This window comes from Pistacia vera, unplaced genomic scaffold, assembly GCF_008641045.1.
Source record: "Pistacia vera cultivar Batoury unplaced genomic scaffold, PisVer_v2 Contig260, whole genome shotgun sequence".
NCBI lineage: Eukaryota > Viridiplantae > Streptophyta > Magnoliopsida > Sapindales > Anacardiaceae > Pistacia > Pistacia vera.
In genome coordinates this window covers 243,045-257,732 of record NW_022196069.1, presented here as the reverse complement: position 1 = coordinate 257,732, position 14,688 = coordinate 243,045, and the positions used below count along the sequence as shown (strand labels likewise).

The window sequence follows — 14,688 nt, the reverse complement described above, 5'->3', positions numbered from 1 at the left end:
AATAGAAATATAGATATTGACCTTGATCTTGGAAATGATATGAATAGTTGAGAGGAAATGATATAGAGCTCCGTTTGGTTCCCTTTTGGGAATACTACTATTAGTATTCTCAATAAAGTTAAACAGTAAAATAACAAAAACTCACAATATTATTCAACTTTTTTTAAACCTCTTAAATTTGTTAATTTAATTAAATAACTCTAAATATTTTTTTTAGAAATTACAAAAACACCCCAATGACCCACCTTTACCATATTTCGGCCACCACTGCCGGAAGATGGTCGGAATCTGGTATAACGGTGCACTACCGGCTGAATCTGGCCGGTACTACGCTGATCTAGACTTTTTCGGCTAGATCCACGGTGGATCTGGCCGGAAAAAGCCAAATCTAAGGCCAAAGATCTGACCGTTGACGGCCAGATCTTTGGCTGTAGCCAGTCGTCAACGACGACCAACATATGGTCGTCGTTGACCATCAACGACGGCCAACATTGACGACCATATGTTGGCGGTCGTTGATGAACAAATACGGCCAGATATGGCCGTCAATGGCCAGATCTAGCCATAGATCTGGTCGAAAAAGGTCATATCAGCGTACAACTGGCAAGATCCAGCTGGTCATGCGCCAATACGGCCACTCCGGCCACCCTCCGACGGTGGTGGCCGGCTATCCATATTTTTTGGATGAGTTTGGGGTGTTTTTGTTAACTTTTAATGTTTTATTATATGGGTGTTTAATAAATAAATAAATATAGGGGGTATTTTTATTAATTTTTAAATCTTACATTGTAGTATCTGGCCAATTCAACTTTTTTTAACTTTTTTCGTAAAACTTTTCTAAAAAAGTGTCAAAAAATGAACCAAATGGGAGCCATAGATTCTTAATTTTGTAATTAATTTTTATGATGTAATACTATAATTTAAAATCAATAATTTCACAAAATTCATTAATTAATCTTGGAGATGATATTAATTTTTTGAAAAAAAATTAGTATTTTATTTATCATTTTATTATTTCTTTTGAAAAGAAAGGTATTTTACCATACAATAATTTAAAAAATTAGATTTTTAATATACCATAAAATATGCAATTTGACAACTATAATGTCAACTAGTTTACATGAAGTATTAAAGGCACCTAACCCATGGTTTGACTTGATGTAGGTTTTTGGTTGGTAGATGAAGGCAGTTACGTGTATAAATTATTTAACACCAGTTTGCACTACGTTTGTATCAATGGAGACATTCAGATGGAGCATATCATAAATTGATATTAATTGTAAAATGTTTATGTTATTGGATATGATTTTTGACATTAAATTAACCTCAATGGGGTCAATCAAATCTATATCAATTTCAAAGATGATTATTTATTTACCTGCTTTAAATTATTAACATCGATGATATGAATAAATTTATTAGAAAAACAAAAAACAAAATGAAGAAAGACTTTTCAAGCCTTAAAACTAAATCATATTTATTAAAATCAATTTTTGGTTGTATTTATTTGAAATTATATGTTCAAACAAGCAAGCCAAAACAAAAAGAAAAAGAAAGAGGTAATGGGTGGGGTTGGCTAGGCTGGGCTAAAAAGGGCGGAGCTGAGGAGACGGATCGGGCCATCACGTGTTGAATGACCAGTACCATGTTAGTTGATGATAATCAAAATTCTTTATTTGTATTTTTATTTTCAAAACTAATTAAGCGAGATTATTGATGAATAAATCCAGACTTGATAATCTCATTAAAGTCAAAAAGAGGGGTATTATTCTTAAATTATAGATATATGCCCATAGTTAAATAATAGTTATACCTTATATTATGAATTAAATTCTTTATTTATGGGCTACAGCGGAAGTCAAAATAATAGTTAATCCCTAAGGTTGTCAACTCTATAACTTTCAATTTAATACAAACGGTTCAAAGTTTTGATTTATCTAAGTTTGACTATCCATTTAATTATATTTATAAAATTAATTTTTGACTGGTGCAAACCATCTACATAATAAATCACCTAAACATCAATCTTTGTGGCTCTTTATTTTAAATTATTTTACTTTACGTAAGCACCATTAATAAAATACGGTCAATATCTATGTTTCACTATATAATTATTACAAAACAATAATAATCAAACGTTTAGAATATAAAAGATTTCATACTTTACACGACAATTATATATATATATATATATATGTGTGTGTGTGTGTGTGTGTGTGTGTGTGTGTGTGTGTGTGTGTGTGTGTGTGTGGGGGGATAGTGATGACAATGGGAAAGGCCAGGACCGGGTACCCCTTAGCCCAGACCCAAGCCTGACCTCGTGACAAAGGTTTAAGCCCAGCCCGACAGGCTTTTTGTAACCTCAGGCCAGCTCGAGCCCGCTCATTTTTATAATGTGAATTTTTAAATATTAATAAATTTTAATTTTTTTATATTTTTAATTCTATAAACAATTTTTAAATATTAATTTATTTTTGAATACTCACCAAATATATAAATAACTTTCTACAAAGTGCATCAATCCATCCATGTAGGGTTCGGGAAAAATGAGTATATATATGTAGAATAATCTTGTAATTAAATATATAATATAAGAGTAATTTAGTATAATTAATACTAAAACTGTCGGGCCAGGCCGGGCCTAAAGACATACCCAGGCCAGACTCGTACCTGAGGTCGGACCTTAAAATCAGGCTTAAGCGCAAGCCCGCAAACATCGGGTAAAACCTGACCTTTTCGGGCTGGGCCAGGTACTCAGAAATATCGGGCCCATTGTCATCCCTAATTGTTTTGATTTGTGGATTTAAAAAAGAGAGAGAGAGAGAGAGAAAAAAAAGAAATGGGAAGTGGCCATTGAAAGAAAGATTTCCTTATTTGAAATGTTGGACAAGTACAGGAGAGTAGTAAATGAAAATTTAATGAGGCAACTTTTTTTTTTTTCCCCGATAAATAGGGTGTCCACACTAGCTTATGCACACCTCAACTAATCTCCTAAAATCTTGAAGTTAACGTCCAGGTAATACTCTAGTTGTCACTCTTATTAACAACTGAGAAGAATTAAACTCAAGGTCTCTTGAATGATACACTCAAGAGTCTCAGTTGACCGTCTGATCACCCGAGAGTTAGTTTTAATGAAACACTTTTGAGTTGCGTAGTTTTAAGTAAGTTAATTTTTACTTAAACAATAATCAATATTGGTTAAGTGGGGCTAGCTAGGGGATTTACAAAATTTAAATTAAAAGTCTGAACCTCTTGACCCTCTCGACTTGTAGATATATAACAACCCTCGAACCAAATTTCAAAACCCTAAGACTTTATTATATTTAATAAGTTTCTCAGGTGCCACATAATTTACCTACTACGTAAAAAGAATCTATGAATTTTGTGAGTGAATCGAATAGTGTCCTTCTAACAATTCAAAGTTTGATGTTTTCCATCGAATTTCATCTTTTTTTAAACTTAGACTCCAAGTATATAAGCAGTGGTTTCAAAGGTTCAAATTAATTATCATCTTTAGTAATTTATTGTTACTTCATGTAAAACGTGGTTGGTAAAGAATTAAAGATATCTCTGGTTTCAAAACCCATGCATGCTAATTAATAATTATGTGACGTTGTTTAACAGTAATATTTTTGCATATACAAGTTTTTAAACGATGGTAAAATAATTAATTATGCCCTTATGGTTTTAAGAATACAGCAATAATAATTGGATAATTACCGTAAATTTTATAAAAATTCTGAAAATCTATACATTTTATTGTTAACCTGCCAAATCTCTACAAATTAAAAAATAAATAATTAAGATTCCAATTTACTAAAAATATTATGGCCAACTACTATACCTGTAATTGAAGATGACATGACACATATACTAATATCACACCGCTATAATTAATTTTTGTCACTCTTTGAATTTTTATGAATCGGATTTCATCTTAAATGAGACTAATGCCAAAATGTCCATATTACTTAATCAATATCTTGTACCCAAAGTAATTAAATACATGTTCAATTAATGCCGAAAATTGGGTACATATATTTCTAGATTGTGTTAGGTTTTTCCTTATATGTTCTAGGAGAAGTACTATATACTCTTATTACTATAACAAGAGTTAGAGTATCTCTAACAGTATTCTTTATTTTAAAGAGTATATTTCACATAAATAAAGAATATCTTCATTAATTTCTAAATATAAAGAACAAAATTTGTATTAAAATATAATAGACTCTTTAAATTAAACTTAATAAATATGAGAGTGAATTAATAATAGAATGCATAGAAACTTGTAATTTATTAAATAAAATTGAGATATAATAGAGAGTCAAATTTCACTCTTTAATTTATATTTAAAAAATAAATAGTCTATTTGACTCTTGTTTTAATGAACAAACTCTTTATAATAAAGAGTCATTTGGAGATGCTCTTAAGCCAATGGTTATAATAAGAATATAAGACTTAGAGAATTATATTTAGAGTTTACTTGACATTATTGTAAACATTTCAAACTAGGTCTCTTTTATTTATGATATGAAAAAAAAAAAAAAAAAAAAAACCCTTTAGAACTTAAAACATGATTCAAATTTTTCACTTGCATCTTAATATTTTGAAAATGTGTTTGACATAATATTCAAAGGCTGTTTTCAAATTTAAAACGATTGAAAAAACTTTGAAAACAATTTCTAATCATTTTTTGATTTTACACTTGTTTTCAGGATTTTATCTAAAACTGTTTTTGAAAACTCATTTCTACCAAATGCCTTCTCATAAGATTTTTTGTATCTTTTTTTTTTTAAACAAAAAATTACAATTGAATTCTATATCAAGTAAACTTTTAATAATTACAATTAGATAAATTTAAGGGTGGGCAGTTCTGGGTACCTTGTATTTTTCGAGGAAACCGAAATCGAAACCGCACAGTACAGGTTTCCAAAAAAAGGAATCAAAATCGAAACCGCACAGTACAGGTTCTTAAATTCAAGAAACCGAAACCTAAAATGCAGGTTCCGGTTCCTTTCCTGGGTACCCTATAAAAAATAAATGACCCCCTATTAGTTTAAAAAATAACAAAAATACCTTAAAAATTTACAAATACACTCCTAACAAATTTTGATTATTCATTTATTTGTGTCCAATAGACTCATAAATCATCTAATCTCTAGGCAACACTTGAATTCAATCAATTCATCATAATTTACATAAAATTTCTCAATCAAAACCAAAACACAAACAATTAATTAAACAATCATACTATAAATCTGTAATTTAATATTATAATTAATTATATTTCTAATCATTTAATTAAGTATTGTACTAATGTTTATAATAGAATATTATAATTAATTAAGTAATCATACTATAATGTAATGTTATAATTAATTGAATTTTTAATAATTTAATTAAGTAATGTACTAATGTAGTAAATTACTAATGTTTATAATATAATGTTATAAATTTATAATTAATTAAGTAATCATTTAACTATGTAATATTATAATTAATTAAGTGATTATAATATAATATAATGTAATTTTATTATTAATTGAGTAATTATTATATTATAATGTAATGTTTTAATTAATTAAATTTCTAATTATTTAATTAAGTATTGTACTAATGTTTATAATAGAATGTTATAATTAATTAAGTATTGTGTTAATGTAGTAAATAACTAATGTTTATAATATAATGTCATAATTAATTAAGTAATTATTTCATTATGTAATTGTATAATTAATTATGATACTATAATGTCATGTTATAATGAATTAAATAATCATACTATAAATCTTTAATATAATATTATAATTAATTAAATTTCTAATCATTTAATTAAGTATTATACTAATGTTTACAATAGAATATTATAATTAATTAAGTAATCATTTGTTTATAATGTAATGTTATAATTAATTATGTTATCATACTATAATGTAATGTTATAATGAATTAAGTAATCATACTATAAATCTTTAATGTAATATTATAATTAATTAAATTTTTAATTGTTTAATTAAGTATTGTACTAATGTTTATAATATAATGTTATAATTAATTAAGTAATCATTTGTTTATAATGTAATGTTATCATTAATTAAGTAATTATTATAACGCCCCACTTGAGATACGTAGCCATTGTTTATGGTATGGCCTAAAGGGTTACTGAATTGCCCTTAAATGAGTTTGTATATTGTTCATGTTGTTTGGTTGGCCCTTAGTTGAATTTATGTTTTGGGTTTGGTTGAGTGTTTACCATGGAATTGATCAAGACTTGGTAGATTTTGGAGTTGCAGCCTTTGCCGGGGCGAGGAAGGAGCTTCGCCGCGGCGACGTTGGTTCTGTGTTAGCAGTGTCGGTTCTGGAATGTTTCGCCACAGCGACGAGACGGTAGAAAAGTTTCTTGAGGTTTCTAGAGAATTCTCCATAGAGGACAAATGACTTTTCTACCCCTAATTAGCAGGAAAAGTGGGGAGTAAAATACAAAGAAATTTCATGAAGAATAGTGTAAAATGGGGGTGAGTTTGTAAATAATTAAAGGATAAAGGTGGAAATTTCAAGAAAGAGTAAGGGCAAAATGGGAAAGGGTGTATATTATATGAGCTAATAAGGGTTGAGTTCTCTAAACCCCTTCATTTCACCCATTTCCACCGCCTCTTCATCTCCCATTTTCTCTCAATTCCTCACTCAATCTTCCAAGGGATTTTTGAGAGTTTTGAGTTGGAATTTGACAAAGAAGTGATCCTCAGCAAGAAGAGATAAGAATCCCTACTCTAGATATGAGTTTTATTTATGTAAGGGTTAAGTTCTTACTAAGTTTATGCTTAGGAAATAAGGGGAAAACTATGATCCAACAAGAGTAGAGAGCTTTAGTGGAGACTACTCAAGTATGAGGTAAGTGAATCCCAACCCAAGTTGAGATTCTTTTGAGTAGAAATTTAGTAGAAATGATGTATGCATGTTTTATGTATGTATTTGAGAAATTGAGTAGAGATATATGTCTACTTGTTGAGAATTAGATTGAGATAAATATTCATGTTGAGTTTGTTGGATACTTTCCCTTTATAAGAAGTGTGGATGTGTGATAAGTTTAGATGAAGTTAGATGAGAATGAGCATATATTTTGGAAGTGTTCTTCTATGGTAGGGATTATGCCCATGGAAGGGAGTTTTACTTCCAATTTTGGATGGTTAAAAAGAGAAATAGAGTTGTAGTTAGAAAAGAGTTTTATATGCACATGAGTTGTTTGATGAAATGTCTAAGAGAAGCATGAGAATGAGTTATGAACCTTAATTATTGCAACATTGCATATTGGCATTTCCTAAGTGCATTAATGAGCATGAACCATCCATATGTATTAAGTGTGCATCGAGAAAGAACTTGAGAAAAAGTTGAGAAAGAGTAGAGAATTACTCTAAGAGTTAAGCTACATTATGATGAGTAGCTAGTGATGAGTAGCTAGTGATGAGTAGCTAGAGAAATAGTAGAGATCTTGTGCACAAGAGTTAAAGAGGAGAATAGAGTAAGTTGTGCGATGGGGAACCTGTGAGTGATGAGTAGAGTCACGAGAGTGGATGTTTTGTGATCCCCAGCCGTGCCTCTGGTTAGATGAGGCAGTGACTGTCACGTAGAGTGGAACATGAGGTTCCAGCCGTGCCTCCGGTAAGATGGGGTCGTGACATTCAGAGAGAGAGAGAATACATTTATGTGGCCAAAAGTTTCGAATCCATGCATGACTAAACCCGATCGATAGAGAAATGAGCAAAAGTCAAGTAGAGTGGTAGCGCCCAGCCGTGCCTCCGGTCAGATGAGGTCGTGACATTCTAATGAGTAAGAATGAGAAAGAATAGAAATAAAAAGAACAGAAAGAGTAAAAGAGTAAAGTCACGAAAAGCGGGTTGAGTTCCCGGCCGTGCCTCTGGTAAGATGAGGTCGTGACATACACCAGAGAGTGTATAGCAAAGAATATGAGAAACAGAAACAGAAAGAGAATAGAGATGAGAAAAGCTAAGAGTTAAGCTATATTATGAGTATTAGCTTGAGAAAGAGATGAGTAAACATGAGAAAGAATAAAGAGAGACAATGAGTAGGGTTACGAAGAGTGGGATGAGTACCCAGCCGTGCCTCCGGTAAGATGAGGCCGTAACCTACAATAGAAAGTTAACAGAAAAGAGTTATGAGAAAGAGAAACAGAAATGAGAATGAGAATTAAAGAATGAGAAAGCTTGAGAAAGCTTGATAAAGAATGAGATAAAAAGAGAAAGAGAGTATGAGAAAGAATGAGAAGGTTTGAGCTAGTAAAAATAGAGAGTAGAAGAGAGAAACATGCAGTTCGTTTGTATTAATTGCATGTATAGCTCATACAGGCATGCACCATGATTTTCCTTCATGGTAAGTATGATGAGAATAAGAGAAAACCATGATTGTCCTTCATGGTGAGTAAGAATAAGAGAAAAAAAAACAGAGAATAAGAACAGAAAGAAAGAAAGAATAAAAAGAGCAGAACAGAGAGAATGGAGAATAAAAGTACTAGAAAGAAAGAGAAAAACAATGAGAAACAGAAATAGAAGAACGATAGAGTAAGGAAGAACCAAAAAGTGAATTCGGGGGGGGGGGGGGACAGATAGTAGAGGATTTACTTACGGAGCATTGTTGTGCTCACCCCATTGTTCTTCTCTATTTTGCAGGAAATAGGAGCAGCAGTCGGATGGACGTCGAGGAGCGGAGAGTATTGGCACCACTGTCACCAGCTATGATATTTTGTATTAATTAGAAAGTTTTTAATACATAGTATTTTGTATTTGTAAAGCATTATGTTTTTATGAGTAAAGACAAAGTTTTAAGCCCACTATCTTTTATACGATATGTATATTTATAATTTACACAATATGTATTATAAGAATACTAGTAAAGAGGAGGTGTTACAATTATACTATAAATCTATAATGTAATGTTATAATTAATTAAATTTCTAATTATTTAATTAAGTAATATACTAAATTACTAATGTAATATTATAAACTTATAATTAATTAAGTAATTATTTAACTATAATATAATGTTATAATTGATTAAGTAATCATTTAACTAGTACTGTATTAATGTTTATCAATTTATTTTATATAATTAATTAATTACTAATTTATTACAGATTTACTTAAAACTTGATAATTGAAATAAATAACTAAATATTATTTTATTATTCAATCAAATATACTATTCTATTAAAAAATAATTATTTTAATAACATTAAAATACTTTTAATTGGTTTTAATTTCAATTATACATTTAATTAATCAAAACTTTACTATTAATATATTATAATATATTAAAGTTTTTTATATGATGTAGTTTATATATAATAAGTATAATTGTATATTTATTTAATTAGGTTATTGTAAAAATTTAACTTTTTCCATTTTAATTTTTTTATATGTAAAATTACTATAGACATCCCATTCTTCATAGATATTTCATTTCAACCCAAGTTTCAAAGAGGATACCTGCTGCTGCAGGTTCCAAGTTGGTTACCTACTACAGGGTTTTTTTTTCCAGGTTCTGGTTCCTCCATATGTAAGAATCGGAACTGGAACCGCACAGTGTCGGTTCCAAAAAAATGGAACTGAAACCAACCCACACAGTATAGGTTTTGGGTAGATTTTGGTTCTAGTTCTATCCACTACCCGTACTCACCCCTTTTAGATTAGAATTGCAGACAATAGTCTTTTTTATTTATTTTATTTTTTATTTTGGAATAAATGGGTTGGGCTTGAAACATCGGGCCATGAAGTCTAATAAAATTAGTGTTCTTGGTCACATAGAAAGAATTAAAAAAACCAGAGAAAGACAAAAAAAAAAAAAAAAACCTAAAGCTGAGAGCGAGATCCCGCGTGCTGTGTTAAGGACATAATTATGAACAGTCAAAGCTTTCCAGTTCCTCACAAGAAGTTCTCAGTTGATATAAAGGTAAAACCCCACTTTGCTTCTTTACTTAGTTTCGCTTAATTATTAAGGGTTTAGCTATCTTTTTAGCCCTTGATCCGTTTGTTTTTATGTGGATTACAAACTGTTTATGTATTTGTTTTGGCCAAACCAGCTGAAATCGACTCTACAGTGTTTTTTTTCCTTCCTTACTAGAAACTCTAATGATCAACGGATTGTTGAAATTTTGCGTAACTCAGTATATTATTGATAAGTTAAGTTAAGGTGAAATGAATTAGTGGGTCAATGGAATTGGGCATCCAAGACTTGTTTGTAGGAATTTTTGTTTGTGATTGATTCTCTTATTGGAGTAGCGTTTTTGTGTCAGATAAACAACTTTTAGTGTTAATTTTGGAGTTAGTGAGATGTTTTAGTGTGAAAATTTTCAGGGATGTCACCAAGTTGTTGTAAACTCGTGATGTTCTACTGATACAAATGGTCGTGTGCTATAATTTTGACTTCTTCACTTGGAAGTCTAACTTCACTATGGTTTTATAGGTCTGTGATTAGTCTTTGGGCGTCTTCTTTCTTAATTTTTCTTTGTTTTCTTTCTCTTGCTTATGGTTCATTAGGGAAACAATGTAGGACTTCTCAGGGTCTATAATCAACTCTATGTTTGGGGTATGCAAATTCATTCCTTCAGTGCCTTATGTAGGGGTGTCTCGAAAGGTTCAATGCGGTGTTTCCTAGTGTATAAGAAGTTGACAGATTCTTCAAACACACCCATTAAAGGTTCTAGTTACAATTAGGAGAGCCAAATTGGTATCTTTGAATAGCCATGGCCTTTCCAATTCTGCTGCATTCAGATTTCTTTATAGGTGAAATGTTAGACCAGTTCTAAGAGGCTCTAATGTTTTCTAATTGCATCTATTTTGCATGGCAGGGAAACAAAACAGATATAGTCCTATGCAGTTACGATGATCATTTTCTTGTAAGTATGAGGCCTCTGGTTGGTACATGCATATGGCTGCAAATCTACGTGTATGTGGTAAATATTTTTTAATGTGTGAAACACTTTTCAGGTTATTGCTACTCAGATAGGAACTATGGGGACAATCCTGCAAGCCAGGTCTGCAAAATAATCAAGCTACTTTTTTTCTAGCCAGTGTGTCATTTTGCGGTGCAACTTATAGATGAGTTACAAATATCTTTCTTTATTGCCAGGAAAGAGGAAGGAATGTCAGTCAATCCGACTTTCAATGTGTCTGTAGTATTTGGAAAACGAGATGAGGTAATCCAGCCTGCATTTTTTTTTTTTTTATTTTTTTTTATTTTACATTGATTTGATATCTCATTTTTAGTTTTCCTTGATTTTGACTGAATGCAAAACATGTAGCCAATGCTAGTGGCATGTGCTCGTCAGTTGGTTGAACACATAAGGTATATCTCCAATTCTGCTAATCACTAATTATGAAGTTTACCTTGTCTTCATTGAAATCTTTTTCCTTGGGTTTTTTCATACTTGTCAGAAGCAAATCAATATGCTTGTGAATTTTCAAAAAGGCCACAAGCCAGTTTTGATGCGTGTTTTCACCAAAATTACAATATGGACAATTTCAATATATTTGCAAATGAAGCATATGTAATTTACTCACCTCATTTCTTCCTGAATAGTTGTTAAAATACAAATTTTGAAACCTTTTTCTATTTGCAGTCGCTCTGGCTCCTCTGAGCCGCTGGTGCTTTCTCTTGGCCTTAAAGATCATTCTGTGGTATAATACTATCCTATGGCTATGATATCTGTCTTCCTTTCTTATTAACAATGTAATGGTGAAATTCATGACACACTTCATGTTTTGCAGGAGACATTGAAAGGAATTGTTTTTGCTGTCACTGAGAATCGCCTTTGGTGACTGGAATGTTGTTTTGTTCAGACGTTTTCCTCCGATTTTGCATACATTCAAGTAATACAACCTCCTCACCTTTTAATTACTATTAATCAAGTATCCCATCAGTCGCATTTCAAATTACATCATCAAAGATGTTATTTCTTTGAGATCTTGCAAAATTTGTAATGGAATAGGAGAAATTAATTAGTACATTTGTAGGTGCAATTTTCTGATATACTTTCTATCCGTTTCATATATAATACTTTGAAGTTTCGTTGGCTTTTGTTCTAAGAATTGGGAGATAAAGAATTAAAGATACCTGCCTGACCTTTTGATTTAAAGAAAAAAAGAAAATGTGTCACCCGAGGGCTACCAGATCTGTTTTGGCAAAGCTAAAAAACGGGTTTCAAAGCTGGAAACAGGGCTAACAACAAATATCGTGTAACCAAAAGTTAAGGAACTCGATGAATTCTGGGCCGATTGAGCTGTTGCATGTGGAGACAAACGGTTCTGCGAAGGGAGAACGAAAGAGAGAGATTGTATTTATAATTACAAAGTATCATGCCAATAAATTACATATTACACGCAGAGACTCAACCAACGACATCTCAAAATTTCGGTGTTCGCCTTAGCACATGTTCACGCATATGGTACACTAAAAATACAATCCAAGACCACCGCTATACCCAGGAATTACCTGCAGGATCACAATGAAATCTCACCGCAGATAGCAATGATCAAGCCCTCAATTTATCAACATCACCATCAAGATCATTTTCTTTTCTTATTTTCCCTCTTTACTGGTCAAAGCACTCAATTGTTTTTCTAGCTGCAAAAGAAAAGAGAAGATAAGATTATTAAAAAGATGTAAAGTGACCAAAAATAAAAGAAAATTTTAACTTGTTGGCACATATAATTTGTAGATCCTCTCAAATCCAAGCCATAATTGTCAACTAAAGTTCTCAGTATAAGAAACATCAAATGGTACAATCATACAGTCATCAATGAAAAAGAAAGATTTAGTGAGTCAAGAAAAAGTAAAGTTACCAAAGAATAACATAATATTCCTTGCCCTGTTTATATTTGTCAACTTGTTACCAAGGCATTTGTCCAAATTAATTGAGATGTTTCCATTTATAATCACCATTATGACAACCATGATGAACAAAATTTACGACTAATTCCTCTCTAACACATCTACTAGAAATGCAAGTGACATGGAACTCAACCATTTAGAGCAAATAACAAAGTTGAACTTGCGTATCAAGTTCACATTAATGCATACCTGGGCATTTTTCATTTTTTGTCTCTGCAATTCTTCCATAAGGCTCCCAACTCTGACATAATAATCGAATTTCAGTTCAATGTGAACAAAGACAAAAAACCGCGTAACAAGATTTCCTTCTTTTTTTCAAAATTTTATCTCATACCTCTGTAGCAAAACGCTCATCTGAGACTGTAGCTCCCTCTCCCTTGTAGAAGCAGGTGTTATCTACATGTTGTATAAAGTAAATTACATTAATAAAATCGCAAACAAACAATTCCTAACCCTCTGCACTAGCATTCCTATAAAAACATTAAAAATAAGAAGAACAAAATCTTCTTAAACCTAACATAATAACCCCACACCAGCAACATTAATCTTAGCATTAGAAACAGAGACTTTAAGATACAACTTCTCTGCAATTCTGGTTGCCACAAGAATTGCGGTAGAGCGGAAATTAGAAAAGCAGCACTGAACAGCCAAGTCACTGGTGATCAATTTCAGTTTTGATACACAGATTTTATTTTTTCGTACAAAGTTTTTTACTTGATTACTATTTTTTGTAAATTCTAATAAAATTAATGCAGGTTTAATTAGGTTTCCAAAATCTAGCAATCCCTAAGATTTGACCTGTCTACTGTTATTCTATGCTCTGACAGATCATGCTCTTGGGTGTTTTATAAAAACTAAAACAGGCAGATTACTCTGAACTTCTTATGTTTCAATGCAACAACAAATAACACGTAATTTTGTTGGTTGATTAATTAGTCATAGTCTTCATGAATGGGTTAGGAAAGAGAATAATATTTATCTCATATTCATGAAACTACCTCATCAAGCTATACTGACTGCATCCCTAGTAAAAGTTGGTTGTGGCCTTTTCTAGCTTAAGAGAGAGAGAAAGATGTTGCATACCTGTAAGAGGTCATTAGTGGCAGCCTCGGGCAATTCTGGAAACTTGCCTGATAAAGCAAAGGATGTCACAACCAAGAAAGTTATTGAACCGAAAATTAAGTGGCAAAATATGAATGGGAGCAATATGGCAAACATTACCAGAAGTTTCCTCCACATACTTGATCAGTTTAATAATCTCTTCCTGTCAAATAAATATACAGAGACAAAAAATAAGAATGTAGTTTAAAGACAAATTATGAAATGTACAAAATAGCGATAGAAATAGAAAAATACCCGTTGTGCGGTGTTCTGCTGCAATATGTATTGCAGGGATGGAAAAAGTGAGGCAGCTGTAAAATTTGGAGTTGTTGGACTCATTGAACCTCCACTAACTGGGCTAAAGAAGCTGTTCATAGGTCCCTGAATGAAAGGAAATAAGGGCAATGGTTATAAAGCCATTGCCTAAAAGATAAATTGCTAAGTTCCATACACGTTATTTCTGAAGTCGGTCACAAAAAAATAAAATACAAACTCATTCATATATCATAAGCGCCCCCCCACAAAAAAAGTNAACAAGCTTCATCGTGCATTGTCCTACTCCGGAACTCTCTTATCTTCTGGAATCCTTCAATTCTGAGTCAAAACCGCCAAGTTTTGCCTTTATTTGCTAAAAGAGTCCATTTTAACCTGAAACACGAAAAGTAGAGAATTACGCACCAATTC

At 31.6% G+C, this 14,688-nt stretch overlaps 2 protein-coding genes across 2 annotated transcripts; one reads left to right on the top strand and one right to left on the bottom strand.

Moving 5' to 3' along the window:
- Window positions 1–9,839: 9,839 nt before the first annotated feature.
- On the top strand, window positions 9,840–12,080 carry LOC116132759. Its single transcript, XM_031418425.1, has 7 exons — window positions 9,840–9,963; window positions 10,862–10,909; window positions 11,001–11,047; window positions 11,143–11,209; window positions 11,315–11,358; window positions 11,633–11,690; window positions 11,781–12,080. The coding sequence occupies exons 1-7, from the start codon at window positions 9,910–9,912 to the stop codon at window positions 11,829–11,831; spliced, it is 369 nt and encodes a 122-aa protein (XP_031274285.1). The 5' UTR covers window positions 9,840–9,909; the 3' UTR covers window positions 11,832–12,080.
- Window positions 12,081–12,327: 247 nt separating this feature from the next.
- Window positions 12,328–14,420, bottom strand: LOC116132758. The gene is made up of 6 exons (XM_031418424.1): window positions 14,260–14,420; window positions 14,125–14,167; window positions 13,987–14,033; window positions 13,238–13,299; window positions 13,093–13,144; window positions 12,328–12,636 (listed from the first exon to the last, which is right to left on the bottom strand). Exons 1-6 carry the CDS (start codon window positions 14,377–14,379, stop codon window positions 12,592–12,594), a joined length of 369 nt encoding a protein of 122 aa, XP_031274284.1. The 5' UTR covers window positions 14,380–14,420; the 3' UTR covers window positions 12,328–12,591.
- Between the last annotated feature and the right edge of the window lie 268 nt (window positions 14,421–14,688).

Coding starts and splice junctions, on each gene's coding strand:
- LOC116132758 (XM_031418424.1), bottom strand. CDS start 14,379: ATGAACAGCTTCTTTAGCCCAGTTAGTGGAGGTTCAATGAGTCCAACA. Junction 14,168..14,259: donor AGCAGAACACCGCACAACGG/GTATTTTTCTAT, acceptor TTTATTTGACAG/GAAGAGATTATTAAACTGAT. Junction 13,300..13,986: donor CCACTAATGACCTCTTACAG/GTATGCAACATC, acceptor TACAACATGTAG/ATAACACCTGCTTCTACAAG.
- LOC116132759 (XM_031418425.1), top strand. CDS start 9,910: ATGAACAGTCAAAGCTTTCCAGTTCCTCACAAGAAGTTCTCAGTTGAT. Junction 11,048..11,142: donor GGGACAATCCTGCAAGCCAG/GTCTGCAAAATA, acceptor CTTTATTGCCAG/GAAAGAGGAAGGAATGTCAG. Junction 11,210..11,314: donor TATTTGGAAAACGAGATGAG/GTAATCCAGCCT, acceptor CAAAACATGTAG/CCAATGCTAGTGGCATGTGC.